The sequence below is a fragment of the Saccopteryx leptura genome, chromosome X, assembly GCF_036850995.1.
Source record: "Saccopteryx leptura isolate mSacLep1 chromosome X, mSacLep1_pri_phased_curated, whole genome shotgun sequence".
Lineage (NCBI taxonomy): Eukaryota > Metazoa > Chordata > Mammalia > Chiroptera > Emballonuridae > Saccopteryx > Saccopteryx leptura.
Genome location: NC_089516.1, coordinates 78,796,757 through 78,814,478, shown reverse-complemented (window position 1 = coordinate 78,814,478; position 17,722 = coordinate 78,796,757). Strand labels below are relative to the sequence as shown.

The 17,722-nt window shown below is 35.6% G+C and overlaps 1 protein-coding gene across 1 annotated transcript in view; it reads left to right on the top strand.

Moving 5' to 3' along the window:
• IL1RAPL2 (interleukin 1 receptor accessory protein like 2) overlaps positions 1-11,728 on the top strand; it is a 583,210-nt gene extending 571,482 nt beyond the window's left edge. Inside the window, exon 10 of the mRNA XM_066357822.1 lies at positions 11,026-11,728. Within this exon, the coding sequence (XP_066213919.1) occupies positions 11,026-11,723 (698 nt within the window). The 3' untranslated portion in view covers positions 11,724-11,728. The remainder of the gene's footprint in view (positions 1-11,025) is intronic.
• The last annotated feature ends 5,994 nt before the right edge of the window (positions 11,729-17,722 follow it).

The following is a 17,722-nucleotide window of genomic DNA, read 5'->3' as shown; positions in this document are numbered from 1 at the left end:
TTTAACTCTAGTCAAACTGTACCTTTGATATACACTGTCTGTCCCTGCAATGCTTTTGTTCATGTTAGTCTTTTATACATTTATAAATCCTATAAATTCTCCATATAACTGCCTCTGTAAAAAGTCCACAATAGGTATGACCTGTGGTGGCGCAGTGGATAAAGCGTCAACCTGGAAATGCTGAGGTTGCCGGTTTGAAGCCTTGGGCTTGCCTGGTCAAGGCACATATGGAAGTTGATGCCTCCAGCTCCTCGCCCCTTCTCTCTCTCTGTCTCTCTCTCCTCTCTCTCCCTCTCCCCCTCTCTCTCCTCTCTAAAAAAAAGGAATAAATAAAAAAAGTCCACAATAGCTTCTATAGCCCCAAAGTCCATGATATATAATCACTTGTTTGACTATACATTTGGTATTTTGGGATATTTTGTATTATGTTATGCACATTTCTATTTTTATGTCAGTAAGATTGCAAGTTTCATAAGGGCTTGCAATTTATCCTCATGCCCTTACCATCATTAGCAGAGTACTTTAGCTCATTGGATGCTTCCTATATGCTTATTGATTTTGTTTGAACAGTGTTGGTTTAATACAGAAGGAAATAATGAGAATAAAATGTGTGAGAACTTAATTTTTTATTGTTTTTTACATTTTAGTTTTCAATTAGTCTACATTTAATATTATTATTAGTTTTAGGTGTACAACATAGATTTTTCCCTGACAGTATGTAATAGACATTTTTCTTTCACAAAGTAAATATGAAAGCTACAGAAGGGTTTCTGCTGAAAGAAAAAAATTGTGAGTAATTTATAGGAATAGTGTCAGTCCTTAAAACAGGCTAATGAGTACTTTTATTTTTTTCCAGATATCTGCAAAAACAGCTACAAGGGATTGATTAATCACTGATAAAAAAATTTAAATGTCTTTACTAATTTTTGTCTTTTTTACTTCTAATTTTTACTAATCCATTAGATTATTATGTACTTTTTGCATTTTTTGCCAAGAACATTTAGTTAAATGTAGAAATTCTGTAAAATCTGTTTTTAGAATGATAATAGCCTAAATTGTATTAAAGTAATATGATTACCAAAGTAGAAGTTATATTCAATGTCAAATCATCTTCAGCAGAGTTCAGTGTGGTGCCTTCTTGCATTCCAAAATTGTTAGCTTCAAATTTTCCAGCCTTTATCAACCCCACCAAATAATTAAAAATGGCAGTCTCTCCTGACCTGTGGTGTTGCAGTGGATAAAGCGTCGACCTGGAAATGCTGAGGTCGCCAGTTCAAAACCCTGGGCTTGCCTGGTCAAGGCACATATGGGAGTTGATGCTTCCTGCTCCTCCCCCCTTCTCTCTCTGTCTCTCTCTCCTCTCTCTCCCTCTCTGTCTCTCTCTCCCCCCCTCTCCTCTCTAAAAATTAATTAAAAAATGGCAGTCTCTCTATACAAATACTTCCACATCATCTTTATTTTGAACTACAAAACAGTGATTCACCATTGTGCACATTAGAAAGGGAAATGGGGACAATATAAAACATAGGAGACCTACTTTACCTGAGACTCAGTAGATGACACTTGCCTATAGTGTAAGAAGCAGCTATTTTTACATGGGGAGTGTGAGACCCAGTGAACATGTATGGGAGTGAGCTGCGTCTCAAAGTTGTGTGCTCTTAGTACTCCCAATGGTCTGTTTTGATTATGTGACAGATCAGTTGAATCAAACTACTGTGTCAATTTAGCCAAACTTGTGTTAGAATATTTTACACCTCAGAGAGTCTTGTTTGGCTGAATTGATTGAAATTAATTAGTTTGTTTTTTGCTGTATCATAGACAGACAGGTAAACATCCTTCTTAATTGTAGGGCATAAGGATAATACAAGCTGTATTATCTAGCTCAAAATTACAATAGTTGAGGACTATAACACACTGAATAAAGATGAAAGGAAGTTGTCACCTATTATACATTGACATTTAAAGAACTAAACATAAAAAACACCCAAGGTAATGCCATCATAATAGGCAGAGATTTTGTAGTCCATAGCAATCATTTTAATTTCTGAGATTAAACAACTATCAGATTGAATATGAATTTAGATCCTGGGTACTCAGTAGTGTGCAAGAAGACTACTTTTACAAGTAAGCCATTGAAACAACTATGCAATTTTTAGATGCAACCACTGGAGGGTGTTTGATTTTAATCCTTCCTTCCTGAACGAGGAAATTCATGTTCTCTGAATTCCAATTTGCGAGTATAACCTGCAGAATTTTTTAAAAAGGCCCTTTGACAATTTTTCTTTTCCATCAACATTTCAGAGCTGGCTGAGCAGTCACCATGTCACGATTAATGAGTTTTTCCTTGGCATTTTTAGCATGCATTCAGGAAGTCGATGAAGTATATGAATAATACACTTGATTTACACATGAATGACAGAGTAAAACATTTTGGACTTGGTGTATGTATGTTATTAAAGAAACTTCTGTGGTCTGTATTTGCAGCCATTGGTACAAATTTAACAGGTTGTGCTATATAAATATAGACAAATTCCTGTGTGGGGGGGAACATAGTCACAATATTATAAGTTCTGTTTGTCCCTCACATCTCATTTAAAACATGTTGACCCAAGACTACTCCTTCCTCCAAAAACTAGCAATGAGACTTTTGAGGATTGTACAAGCAGACTTCATAATATTGTTGATCTACAACAAAAATTTTCTGTGAATCAAATTAATAAAGTCTATGGTATAAACCCAATTATATTTAATGCCTTCAATTTAGATGTATCTTCAATTTCTTTTGTGCCATTCTCATGCTATTCCAACTCAAAATCATTAACACACAAATCTTTCCAATGCATACAGTGTCAAAAGTATGTGAATGGGAATTGGGTGTCCCTCCACAACTCTCTCTCTCTCTCTCTCTCTCTCTCTCACTATCTCTCTCTCTCTCTTCCTTTCTCTTTCTTTCTTCCTCTCTCTTACAAGAATTCTCAAAAGCTCCAATACAATCATGGCACTTTCCAAGGTGAGGCAGAAATGTTTGTAACCTTTTTGCATGGACTACTTGGGAATTGACCTTTGATCCTCACAAACCAGCAGAGATGGGAGATTGACATAAATATTTTCTCTTAATGCTAAAACTAAATGTTCAGATCTGGACATTATTTTCCTGGCAGTAGCCAACCTTTCCATTCTTGGGCCTGTGTCCAGGATCTTTCTTATGTTTTCTCAGGTTCGGTGCCTGAATATGGCAAGAATTCTTACTTTCCAGTAAAAGTTTGGTCTGACTCTTCTCAGGCTAGAAACATCTGTCTTGAGAATAGCAAAAGCAACTTCGTTGCCAACAGACATCTGAATGTCAGAAATGACAGCAACCAAAAGAAAGCCAGATAAAAAACACCCTACTCAAAACTGCCTAGAGACACAAACTTGAGAAGTAGAGATTTTCTCACCCCTGCAGCTGCTGGGTTTTGTGGTGTAAAGTACTCTACACAGAGCACATTGTGTTCATGGGGACTAGTGGATCCTTGAGGAATGAACAGATGTGATCTGAAGCTGACATGTGACCAACAGAACCCAGCTGTGTAACTGAGATCCTGAGATTGGGGACATTTTTGGATGAGTACCATTTAGGCTCTTGAGTCCATCTTATCTCAGCATTTCTGCAAAGCTTAAAAAACACAAAAAAATTAAAAGTGTATTAAATTGGGCATAGGGCCAATGTTCAGATGGAAAAAAATAGAATTCTAAGACTGAGAGTAGAAACAACACAAACCTATAACTTTTGTCTGCCTTTAAAAAAAACAAGTGAAGTGCTTAAATATACATTTGATCTATTTATTATTAACAATTATAAGTTCAGCCAGTTCTGGCTGGAAATTTAGAAAAATCTAAGGAAGTCTAAATGCACTTTGTATAGGAAAAAATCTATCAAAAGCTTTAACCTAAATTTTGCCTTTTATTAATAGAAAGGCTATGGAAAGCTCTATGTGGGTTATCCATGAATTATTGCATCTGAGAAAGATACTAGTGAAATAAAAATATTATCATGCATATAATCTTTGTCTGCGAAAGTTATATTTATCAGTTTGGCCTCAAGTATTAAGTTGTTTTTCAATTTATTTTCATAAACAATTTTTCTGTGAGTTTTTCTCTCTCAATAATCTTAGGACTTTCTCAATAGTTTAAGAAAAACATATAATGTCTGATTACATTCTTAAATTTTCTATACTTTTCTTACTAGTCTAATCCTTAGTTCTTTAATGCTTAGCACTAGCCATGTGATTGTGCTGACAATGAAATGACAAATGACTAGAGAATACATCTGGTGTCAGATGATCCCTAGTCACTTCTGAAGTGAGGCATGCAAAAAACTTGTTTGTACATGGATCTGTAGTGCTCATTGCCAATAGTTCCTCTAATAGCTGGACATATTGGACACTATTCCAGTAAATTGTCCTCAGGGAGTAATAAAATCCTTTTCCAGGCAATCTGACGTCTGTGGCCTAAAAAGTGTAAGGCAAGGGTGACATGTACAAGCATGGAAATTTAACACATTGTGTGCAGTTTACTCACATTTAATAAAATTAGATATGCCCACCATTCCCTTTATGTTAGAGTCAAGAGGGATGAAACTGGACTCTGTTGTACTCAGGAATGTACTGAGGTCAATGGACTAAGGTGTCTCATCAAAGTTTGAAGTAAAGGAAGAATACATTGTGCAAAATTTCTATCAGGAAAGTTATTGTTTGGGTAGCACAAAAATAGGCACCTTTAAGGAAGAGAGAGCAAGAGAGTAGGAGATCGGGATAAAATTGTTTAAGTACTAAAGGGACCACAGAAAACACTATATAAGGAGCAAGTTTCTTTGTTCATATTTACTAAGATTGCACCGATTGTAAGTTTCCAGGGTATGAAGTTAACGGATATTAGAAGAGGAGGACATTTTGCAGATTCTCTGTGTTACTCTCAACATTATCTTTCTCTTGGTATTCTCCAAACATGTTTCATTATCTACCTCTACTCTTGGTGAGAAGGTGAAGAAGAGAAGGAATTTAGAGAAATGGGCAACATTTCAGAGTAGATTCTGACCACTACCATGCTCTCCTGCCCACCCACTAGTGAAATGCAATAGCAAATGTAAAGAAGTCACTTCCAGAAATGTAACCTCCAAAGTCAAAATTGTTTAACAGTTTTGTTAAAAGTTGTCTTTCCACTTGTTTTCATGAACAATTTTTCTGTGAGATTCTCTCCCTCAGGAATCTTAATAAACAGTTTTTACCATAACTAACTTTTTATTAATATAGTTTCCCACATCACAGAGTCTCAGCAAATCTGTTAACTGCTGATCAGGAAAAAAAACTCCTGCCCCCCCCAAAAAAAAATTATCCCAATGATCTATGTGTGAGTTATCAAGCCAAGGACTTGGAGAGGGCAGGGACATGGAAGGTTTTTGTAGGGTGAATAATATCACACCCTGTTTAAGAAAACCCCTCCTCTCCTCACACACACCTAGCTAAACAAAATTTTCATAGCCTCAATCTCTGTGGCAAACTACATAGATGGAATCTTACATCTGCCAGAGGCAAAATTAGTACCCCAAAGCTTTAACAACATCAGCCAAGGTAAAGAATCAGGTTGTCAACCTGTATAACTCTTTCAGTAGGTTAGTATTAAGCATCATTATTTAAAATACATATAGTATTTTCAGTGAGACCACATTATAAAGTACCTCACTGTAAGCCTCTGGTTATACCACAGGTCTATTTTTTTTCAACTATATAATGCTGAATCGTGCATTTTTCTTTGATACATGGAAAACCTATATTATTTTTGCTGGTTTCTCCAAACTAGTAATAGGAAGGGAGCCATCTTAGTCACTGTCAGATACTGTCTTTATGTTAAGTCTTACTATATTATCACATAATTATTTTATGTTAACTAGTATAAACGATAGGTATTATTAGTATTATTCTTTTTTTTGTGTGTGTGTGACAGAGACAGAGAGAGGCAGAGAGAGGGAAGATAGGGACAGACAGGAAGGGAGAGAGATGAGAAGCATCAATTCTTCATTGCGGCTCCTTAGTTGTTCATTGATTGCTTTCTCATATGTGCCTTGACGGGGGGGGGGGGCTATAGCAGAGCAAGTGACCCCTTGCTCAACTAGGGTCAAGCTGGTGAGCCTTGCTCAAACCAGATGAGCCCGCGCTCAAGCTGGCGACATCGGGGTCTCAAACCTCAGTCTTTCACATCCCTGTCCAACGCTCTATTCACTGCGCCACTGCCTGGTCAGGCAGTATTATTCTTGATAGCTACCAATTAACTAATGCTCACCAAAAATAAAGTATAAACAAAAGAAAAAGATTCTGTGCAGGTATACTTATAATGTGAAAAATAAATGTATACGAACTAAACTACCACTATAAAAACTATGCTCAAGGGGATTCTTTCTTTACCAAATTGTGAATGTCACAAATAAGTTCAGAGTAATTAGCTTTGTTTCATGTCTAATAATCTGGTTTGGTTTCACAGCCTTGTCTAGAGAAGCAGAAAGCTGCCAGACACAATGCTGTTTAGTTTATTTTGTCATTGTAAGTTATTTCAAATTTTACAAAGAAATAATGACATTTAATTTAAAGAACACTTTATATTATTTTGTAGAAAAAAAGAGTTTTTAAGGGATTCCTGCCCCTCAGTTGCTAAATTTACCTGTATAAGTCAGGGGAAGATACAGCAAATATTCATATGTACTATGGATTTAGTGATTGTTTTGGAAAAAAATGTGTCCTTATTATCTGTGATAACAAGCTTTTAAAAATAGTTTCTGAAGTTTTCTAAAATGTCTTTAACAAAACCATAGCCCTACACATGAGTAACACTATTCCCTGTCAAACACTACACAAGTTGTTGTCAGCAATGTCTTTACTTGATACCTGTTTTTTTTTTTTTTAATACATTGGTAACTTTTTGAAGTTTACACACCGTGATTGAACTCTAATTCAGAGACAACAAACTTTTTCTGTAAAAATCTGGATAATAATTCATGCTGTGTGGGTTATATATGGTCTCTGTTGTATCATCACCATCATTGTCAACTTTCTTTTTTCTTTTTACAATATTTTGAACATGTTTAGAAACCATTCTTAGTTCACAGGCCATATAAAAACAGGACATGATCTTAATGGATCAGGTTCAAATTCAGTCATTGGCCTGACCAGGAGGTGATGCAATGGATAGAGCATCTGAATGGGATGCAGAGGACCCAGGTACTAAACCCCGAGGTCACCAGCTTGAGAGCGGGTTCATCTGGCTTGAACGTGCACTCACCAGCTTGAGCACGGGGTCACTGGATTAAGCATGGGATCATAGACATGACCCCATGGTCACTGGCTTCAGCGAGGGATCATTGACATGATCCCAGAGTCACTGGTTTGAGCCCAAAGGTCACTGGCTTGGCTGAAGCCCCCAGACAAGGCACATATGAGAAAGCAATCAATGAACAACTAAGGTGACACAGTGAAGAACTGATGCTTCTCATCTCTCTCCCTTCCTGTCTGTCCTCCTCTCTCTCTCTCTCTCTCTCTCTCTCTCTCTCTCTCTCTCTCGCTTTCTCTTTCTCTCTTTCTCTGCCACACACATGCAGACACACACAAATTCAGTCATTTTATGCAGACATGCAACCCACGGGTAAGGAGGAAATTATTTTGGGCACTTGTTATATAGAAGCCAGCAACAACTCCCTGGCCAAAGATTAATAAATAAAAAGTATTAACTACCTCTTTGGTCTCTTAATAATTAACTTATATTTTTCATACTGACTAAGTCCTTGTTTGTTCTTTCAGAAAGGTAAAGAGAAAGAGAGCAAGACTTAGGAAGGAAGGGGAGGAGCAACGAGGCAAAGGGAAATAGACAAGAGAGGAAGACAGAATAAAAGAGAAAGGCAGAAGGAAAGAGTAAGAAAGAGAGCAAAGAGGGAAGTAAAAGAACAAGAGAGATATGAAACAGAAAAGAAGAAGAAGAAGAAAAAGAAAAATGAACTGTAGAAAGAGAGGAAGGGAGGAGCAAAGGGAGAAGTAGAAGAAGAAAAGCAAAGAGTGAAAAACAGAGGGAGTTGTTGAAAGCTAGGGCACACTCTCTTTTTTTCCCTAGAGCCAGGCAGATCTGAGCGGCACCTCCCCAGCTGCTTTCAAACATTGAGGTTGCTGCCCAGCCAATGATCACCATCCCAAAAAGTGAAATGTGGGCTTCACATCTGAAAACTTCCACTTGGTTTTTCACCAAGTGAAATGGAACACAAAATTCAGGGCCCAAGCAAATGGCTCATGTTTTCTTTGGGACATTTGGGCTGTGTCTACCCAAGGAATATTTTGAGGTACTGACTGACTCCAGTGCATATGATTAATGTATATATAGGGCAAACCAGGATAATTCAGACCATTTTTATTCCACAGGAGGTTTTCAGCCTTAATAATCTGGAGGGTTGCCTCAACTCTCCACTAGGCTTTGCCAGGATAAGCACAGCGAGAGTAGTATACAGGAGACAGGGACCACTCCCTCTCTCCAAGGTTCCCTTTAACACCCACACACTACACAGCTGAGCATGGTGGGTCCGTCCTGATGGGCATTCATTCTAGGGGCAAAAGTAACTCCTGTCTAATGAATCTTAAGAATCCTAAGTGTTGCATTCTTCATAGCTTCCAAATGGCAAAATATAATAGGTGAAGGGGAACAACAATATTAATAGGAAAAAACATATCCACTTATTTTCCTCATTTGAGAAAGAGGATAGCAAAACTAAAATCCATGAGTTCTCCATAAAAATGATTGGTATGTATGTGTATATTTTTTCTAATTACTATGAACAACTGGGTTGTATTTTTTTTCCTTTAAGTATATAGATAGATGTATAGATATAACTTTTGTTTTTAAAAGTATAGTTCAAAAGTAAATTAAGCTACATCTCAAAACATAGAAGTAATATTTTTCAGTGGCATGAAGATGTGCTTCATAGAGGTATGGTTTATGTTACAGAGGTTTGTGTATACAATTTTAAAAAATTAAATGAAAAGCTGAACTAATGAGGGAAGAACACTAGACAGAATATTATTTTGTAAAAAGATTTCTTCTATAAATATCATAATGCACTCATAATTTACCTCATAAAATTGCATTTTTATGGATTCCTGCACTTATATTGTGATGCTGGGTTTGGGCTTTGTTTGTTTTGTTTTGTTTAGAGGAAAGGTGAAAAGAATAATGGGAAAGATGCATGATAGTTTATTTTACTGTATCTTACAGATCCAACTACTAGTGATGAAGCTTCCCACATAAGTTCTTTCTTTTTGGGAGCAGAAAGAAAGGAAGAAAACGAAGAGTCAGAGCTGTTGATACATTGGGATAATAATTTTCCATTCTATTGAAACTTTCTACCTTTCCTCCTGTTCTGTTTCACCAGTTCTCTAAATGATAATTACTGAGTGAGAACTTCCCCACTGCTATTTCTGTGATGTTTTTGTTTCATTTTGGGTTTTTTTCTTTTGTTTTTATTTTTTGCTGATTTTAATCTGATCTCCCCCTTGAATACATAATCTCTAAAAACATGCTTAAATTTCTTAAAAGGTTCTTACCTCACTTAGAAGTTGCTTTATCCTCTTAGATACAGTCATTGTAACTGCTGCATGAGAAAGTCCTAAAATGTATAAGCAAAAACCAAAACAGCAGTGACAATGAATTGTAAAATGGACAATTCTATGTGTATCTCCTAAAAAAGTTATTGGTTTTTTCTGTAGCATATGTACAAAGTCTGCTCATATTTTCACTTGTGAAATTGTTCTAGCTGCCAAGTGGTGGAAATAAACCCTGGAAAAAAAGAGATCATCTGTAAAATATGCATCTGTGAAATAAGTTTCTCTTTTCAAATGGCTTGCACTGGGCTGTTTGGTAGCCCCATACTATGTACTGGACGTGACTCCCTGAAAGCAGTCTGTATCCTTGGGCAGATTTGCAGTGACAAATGTTGCTATGCTTCTGTAAGCACTGCTTCTGCTAGAGGGCACTGTACATTAGACAAGGTCTTGTGCTCTGCTTAGTAAAGACAGTTCTCTTTTGCAGCACCTGTGTCCAAGTCTCCATTTGTTCACACATGTGTGCGTTTCCCTTTTTGGCAAATAAGACTTTGGGGAGGATGATTGTAAAAGGATTATTCCATGGTATAAATAAATTCCAAGTTATTTGAGTGTTTTTCTACCATAGAAAGGCCATAACAGATTCACCTCACTCTCAGAATTGCTCCACAAAGTAGAACAAAAACTTCCTTTTCATTTGATAGACTCCTCCTTCATTCCTGTTCATTCCACACCATCCCCCACTTCCAGTTCAGCCCCTCTCTCTTCCTCTGAACACAGAGCAGCTGGTTCACATTAAATTCACGGGCACATACACACTACTTCCCTATCTCCGGGTTTCAAGGGTAAAATGGGGACCCTAAGGTTACAAATAAAAGAAAGTGTTCTGAGAAAGAAGCCGTGATTCTAGAAGAGTTTTTCTGCCATCTCTTTCACAATATATTTGAAGTACTTCATATACATATTCCCCCTTCCTTGTTTAGCAGTTGAAAACTAGGAGAAAAAACAAACTGAACCCATAAATACAGTGACTCTTCAGTCATTGAAAATGTTCCATTTCTCTTTTCATCAACTGATTGATTGCTTGTTTCCTTAGAGTACTAGCTTGGAAACCTGCCTTAAATTAAATAATCAAATAAATAAAAAATAACTGAAATACACCTAAGCTCTGAAGAAGTTAGATTGAATATTAACCAACAAAGCAATGTAAGTAATAAGGAGAAAGAAAATTAATATTTTAAGGTTTCTTTTTCATTTTTCTTTTTAAGGAATTAGGCTTTCTGAATGTGCAATACAACAAAAAATGTGATATACATTAGTGAAAGACTGGATCTTTACTATGTGCAAGTGCAAACCTAATGCTTTAAAGACTGGAAATGTCTTTGTTTTACTCTTTTTCTCTTTCTGTGATTTGTAGCCTACATTGAAGATCTCACAAGATGTGTTGAGCAAAGCAGAAGACTTATCATCGTGCTAACTCCAGACTACATTCTCAGACGAGGATGGAGTATTTTCGAATTGGAAAGCAGACTCCATAACATGCTAGTCAGTGGAGAAATTAAAGTGATTTTGATTGAGTGTACAGAATTACAAGGGAAGGTGAATTGCCAAGAAGTGGAATCACTAAAGCGCAGCATCAAACTTCTATCACTGATCAAGTGGAAGGGACCCAAAAGCAGCAAATTAAATTCTAAATTTTGGAAGCACTTAGTATATGAAATGCCTTTGAAGAAAAAAGAAGTGCTTTCTCAGTGCCATGTTCTGGACTCTGCAGAACAAGGACTTTTTGGAGAACTCCAGCCTATACCCTCTATTGCCATGACAAGTACCTCAGCCTCTCTGGTGTCATCTCAGGCTGATCTCCCTGACTTCCACCATTCAGATTCGATGCAAACAAGGCACTGTTGCAGGGGTTATAAACATGAGATCCCTACCACCACCTTGTCAGTACCTTCTTTAGGCAGCCACCACACATATTGTAACCTGCCTCTAACACTACTTAATGGACAACTACCTCTTAATAATCCCCTGAAAGATACACAGGAATTTCATAGAAACAGTTCCCTGCTACCTTTATCATCAAAAGAGATTAGCTTCACCAGTGATATTTGGTAGTGAAAAATTTGACATCCTCAGACCAGCCATGTGAGCATAGAGAATTTCCACTATTTCAAGCATAGAGTACGCCTACTAACATCAAAGTTATGAAAAAGTGTTTGAATAAAAAGGCACAGAAATTGTTTTTGTATTCCATTTTTGTTTACATTTCCAGAACAGTGGGGGGAAGAAAGACCTGGTTTTGTAGTATAGTCACTTGTTCCAATGTACAGTTTTAATTGCTCCCTGAAAAGAAAAAGAAAAAAAAAAGAATCCCATTGTTTTAGAGTAGATTTTATGGTCTCACTTGAATGTCAAGCTTAGTAGGTGACCTTCCTTCCATATATTTATGAATATTACAGCATTTACATGGAATTTGAGACAGGGAAAATTTAGAGACTTTTATTGAATTTAAAAATTCTGGACTACATTTAAGGGGAAAGAACTTCTATAGAGTAAATGAAAAACCAGCAATTACCAAGAAAGAAGTGTGGAGGCACCCAAAATGGAACATTGCTTGTAGAGGAAGATCAGTTAATGAAAAATGTGATTGAAACATTAGAACTTCTTCAATATAATGGACAACTTCTGTAGACTAAATCAACAGTTTATAATACTAGCTTTTAGTTTTATTAGGCAAGCATATATTCTGTAGGCAAACTGGTAGGTAGGTAAACAATGTGCATTTCTTAAGCAAATAAATAGACTGTTCTTTTAGAATGATTTTGAACAACCCTTATGGCTTTCTAGCCTATTTTGAAAGTTTCACAGATTTGAAAAACACATTTTAAGGTGTACGTTTTAGTATTAGCTAGAAAATTCACATTTGGATTTTTCCAGATAATCTTTCAACCTTCTATAAGCTTTATATGAAGATGTGAACATCTTCCTACTTTTTCCAGTATTGCTGGAATCTGAATTTAAATAAATATTGACTGCACATTGTTAGCAGTACAAAAGAAATAAAACAACAATAATAACAGATGAAATGATAAATAATTCAAGTGTACTAGTGGTAGAGCAACATTGCAGTGATTCTCATCTGAAATGTAGTTGTGAAACAAACTATTCTGTACATACACAATATCTGCTTGGCCACGTGTGCAAGGCTCCTGCAGAAGTATCTCTATTCCTGGCACTTCTAAGCATATATTTTATAGACTAAACTTCTCTATCCTTATGTTGTGACTGTGATGGTACCCTACCAGAAAATCTCTGTGAATAATTTAAAATATATTGATTTTCTGTGAGAAATGTTCCCCTATTTTCATATTTATTATGGATTACTACTTTATATTCTGTCCAATTAATTCACTTTGGTGTGTTCTCCACCAAGATGTTCATGAGAATCAATTGTTAATCAAACTTGATTCTGGCATTTTGCAAATATTTCTTAAATTATGTTTTCAGACAAGTATCAGGAAGGACAAATGTACACAGTGTGTAAAAATTAATTTTCTCTGCTATTATAATTGTGAAACTCAAATATATAAGAGAACGTTAGATAATATGTTTTGATTATCTTTTAACCTCTTTACATTATTGACTCCCTGTTTTCCATAGGTTTTGTTCAATGTACTTGTTCCTCTGTGTTCCTCTGTTGCTTTATCATATCAAGCTGCTCAAGAAATACATTATGTCCCAAGAGTATGTGAAAGCATAGCAGTGGTACACGTTCATTTCATACTGGGGCAATTAGTTGCTACTCTGAAAAGTCCTATTCAACACATACAGGTGTTTTATTGTTTTTTTTCCTACTGAAAAGGGTTATTTTGCTTCTGTAAAAACTATAGCCATTTAAAAAGAGAATTTTATCAATTATGAACTGTTTCCCGGTGTTACAAAGTTGTATTTGCTCTCATTGTTCTTTAATGATACATGTAATTACTAAGTTAATAACTTGCATGAAGCGAGTAGTATATGTTTCAGTGACCAATTGTACTTTTTATTATTTTGTATTTCACAGAAGTCTAGATTAATTCAAACAGAATGTTGAGTGCTATTTTTAAGCTAATAGTTCTGTATTGAGCATGCCAGTTCTGAAAATATAACATGGGTCTCTCTGCTTCCTTTATTTACAATGATTAAACGTGGGTAGCAATTTGAGTTGGCTGGCCACAATGTGTCCTTTCACTACTAGTAGTTACTCAAAAACAGAGCATTCACACTTGTGCGAGGGAACTTGACAAGAAACCTTTTCTACCATTTTCAGGAACCAATGTGTATACTATCTATAAACTTTATTTCTAGATGAAAATTTGAAATTTGATTTTCATCTGAGATTTTTAAAATATATAGCCAATAAGGGAATAATAAGTATTTAGTTTAGAGCATGATATATTCTTCCAATTTATTTCACAGTGGGAATTTTTTTTCTTCTCAATTTTTCACTGGAATGGATTTTGGAAATTTACAAAAAAAAAATACTGGTGCAACTAGTTTCTACTAGTTTCTACACATTTGTAACAAATTTATTTAGCTTATCCATCAACATTATATATACTTTAAAAGTTGAGGCTATATTTGCCTGACCTGTGGTGGTGCAGGGGATAAAGCTTCGACCTGGAATGCTGAGGTCGCTGGTTTAAAACCCTGGGATTGCCTGGTCAAGGCACATATGGGAGTTGATGCTTTCTGCTCCTTCCTTCTCTCTCTCTCTCTTTATCTCTCTCTCTCCTCTTTAAAATGAATAAAGTTTAAAAACTTTTTTAAAAAATTGAGGCTATTTTTAAGGTAAAATATGCTAAAAATGTCAAAATTATGAAACCAATGAAAAATGCACAAAACAACAGATACATAGAAAATGAAAACTGCATTGAAAATAATACTCAGGGAGATAGACAACATGTACATGCTTTAAATTTGGGAAAATCTGGCAGGTTTAGTGATATATGGGCTCTAATCTAACTTTTGAGACTCAAAGGTAGCTGGATAGTTCCTGAATGGAAGTAAGCAGGCATCTCTCCACACTGCCTCCAAACCTTAATTAAGTTAGATCCAAATCTGCTCAATTTTCATTCCCTTTCATTTAACAGATGGGTACAAAGCCACTTGGGGGGTTCTGGTAAGGCTTTAAACCAAGGTAGCATCATGGAAAAAGATAATATTTTGTTTGAGGGTTGGTGGTTAGCACTGTAGGGCTCAAAAGTAGGAACCAGACTGCAATGAGAGAACAAACAAGTTATGAAAGAGAAGTTTATAGAGGAGTTTCAAAAGAACATGGAAATAAGGTATCTTATAGGTTACTTGTGTAACAAATTGGAAAATGGCAGGTGTGAAAAAGAAGAAAATTCTTCCAAGAGAAGAAAAGTTCTCCCAGATACACTTAGTAACTGAAGGACTTATAAGAGTGTAGAACCACAAGTTTCAAGCATTTATGCGTTTTGGCATTTTATTTTTAAATAAATTGGTTTTCACCAAGTGTTTTCCAAAAAGTTAAGTAATGACCAAGGGAAATATCCTGAAAATTGCACATATAAATCTTTAAACTCATATTCATTTCCCAAGGTGCAGTAGTGAACTGATAAAACCAGAGTGAAGTTAAGACAGAAAATAGTTCCATAATGACCAGTTAAGTTTGAACACTTGCAATTTTTGTTGCTGTTTTCTGGGAGAGAATTTAATGTTGAAAGGAGTCTGGCTCAAATTCCTCTATTACTCATGCGTTTTTGTTCTAAAATGTTTGATAGAAGATCACAGTGTTGGATATTAATGTTATCTGATAAATGTATGGGGTTGTTTGATAAACAAAAATTATTTTTTCAAATGCTTTCACATAAAACTTAGCTTTTTTAGAACTGATATCAGTCATAGGCCATTTAAGAAGGTTATTCAGCACTTTGTATAATTACTGTGAAATTAGAAGTTATAAAATCACCTATAGCCATCGAAAGTTGTCACTCTGAAGGATCACTGCTGTTTAATCAACAACATTTTCTCCAGATAGTACTGAAATCAATTATGAATATTTATTGAATGACACTGTAATGTCCACTACATAAAGTATAATAGAATTTTTTAAATGAAATCTTTGTTTTCAAATAATTTATATATTATAGGCATGAAGAATGGCTATTTGCAAAACATATTCAAGCATAGAAAAACTAATTTTATACCTGCAGAATAGATATGTGAGGTGGGGTGATTCAGTCCTAATTGGGCAAGAGGTATGTTTGGAATTGAGGTAAAAGTAGTGAAGAATGGTGATTTCCCAAGTGTAGAGAATAGCACATATGAAGACTGAGGGGAAACTAAGAAAGTTTTATTATCTAAAAATAAGCATATTTACTACCAAGAAGAGAAATCTGTGAGAGAACATAATAAGAAATAAGGCTGGGAGAGATGCTGGAACATTGATCTGGTAGCAAATGTTGGAAAAAATTAAGCTGGGAAAGAGTATGATGGCAGGGAAATCATTTGGGAGTTTTTTTTTCATACTACATGTATGAGTTGATAAGAGATGGAGGGTGGTGACCTGGTACCCTCAGAAAAAGCACATCTGAGAAGGAAGAGGAATTGTTGGAATGTGGTGATGTGAAAGTGGAAAATGAAGTAACAGTGGAGTCAATAAAATTCCAAGGATCAAGAAAGTTAGTTGCATCAAAGGAATTCATTTAGAGTATTTAATTTACTTCCTTAACTGAGCATCCTCATAGGACAAGAATAAAGACAACACAATGGTAGGTATATTTGCTACTGGAACAACCCCGGGGAGTGTTTGTAAGGAAAGGCAAAGTGTTTCTGCAAATCAGCTCTGAAATAAATTCACTCAAATGAATATAGTCCATAAAAGCCACTCACATTCTAAGAGGAGAGGCATAAGGAGTAGGGGGTAGGAAACATAGTCTAGCTGTTTACCTAGAAGAAAAAGGAAGTTTAATGAACAAACGAACATAGTCTCCAACAGTAAGGCATTGAACAGTTCTTTTTTATAATGTCAGAAAATGAAACAAAAATAGACAGTAAATTTATATGAAAAGCCTTTGTCTCTAAAACAGAAAACATCAGAATAGATGATTAGTTTCTGAAGATTAGTGTCCATAACGTATTTCTTGCTGTAGTCCAAGGACCCATAACAGTGCTGATCTCAGAGGAGGTGCTCACATCACATTTATTGATTAAAGAGACAAATGAATTTGGGAGCATTTATGAAATTTCAATTCCTTGAATCTTTAAAATTATGAGGGATATTTTTATTTGCTTATTTTTTGTTCTTAGTTTTTGAAAAGGAAAGAAAAGTGGATTAGATTGTATCCTTATGTCCTGTCTAGGTCTAGAATTTTAGGATTGTAAGTTCATTTGTGGTTGGAGATCAAAGTTTCTTAAGCGTTTTACCAGTAAAACAATCATTTTTCCTCAGAGGATTCAGACAATTTAGTTCTATGAGGCCACCCAATGTAGTCCATTGCTCCTAAATGTATAGTCCTTTTTCTAAAATATATACTTTACATACAGATTTATCACCAATTAAAACAATGCCTTTTTTTTTTGCAAAGGGTACTTTTATACCTATAATTATCATACTGGTTGGAAGAATAGAGATTAGATTAACCTCCTTTACCAGGCACAGGATGTGCCACAGTAGCAGTTCCACCAATGAATTCAGTATGTAGAAATATCCAAGCTTCCGTCCTACTTTGACACATTTTCTAGGCACCCAATACATTGTGAGCTATGCTTCCCCACCTTCTTAACATAGAAGGTATAAGAAAATAAAAAAAAATATGAGAATACCATTTATTTTCATCATGGGGAACTTATTTAACCTCCTGTGCCTTTATTCCTTTACCTGTAAAATGGAGACAATGACAATACACATAAGGTTGTTATAAACATCAAAAATTAATGTGTGTGAGGTGCTTAGAACACTGTTTGACACAAAACAAAGGAAGCACTATTATAATTATTATCTTTGTACAAAATGGCAACTTTGACCCCCTACCCATGGGAAATTAATTTTTATTTTAATTTCCAAGGGGTAGAGATTGGCTTTTCAGTTTCTTGCATGACTGCCTGTA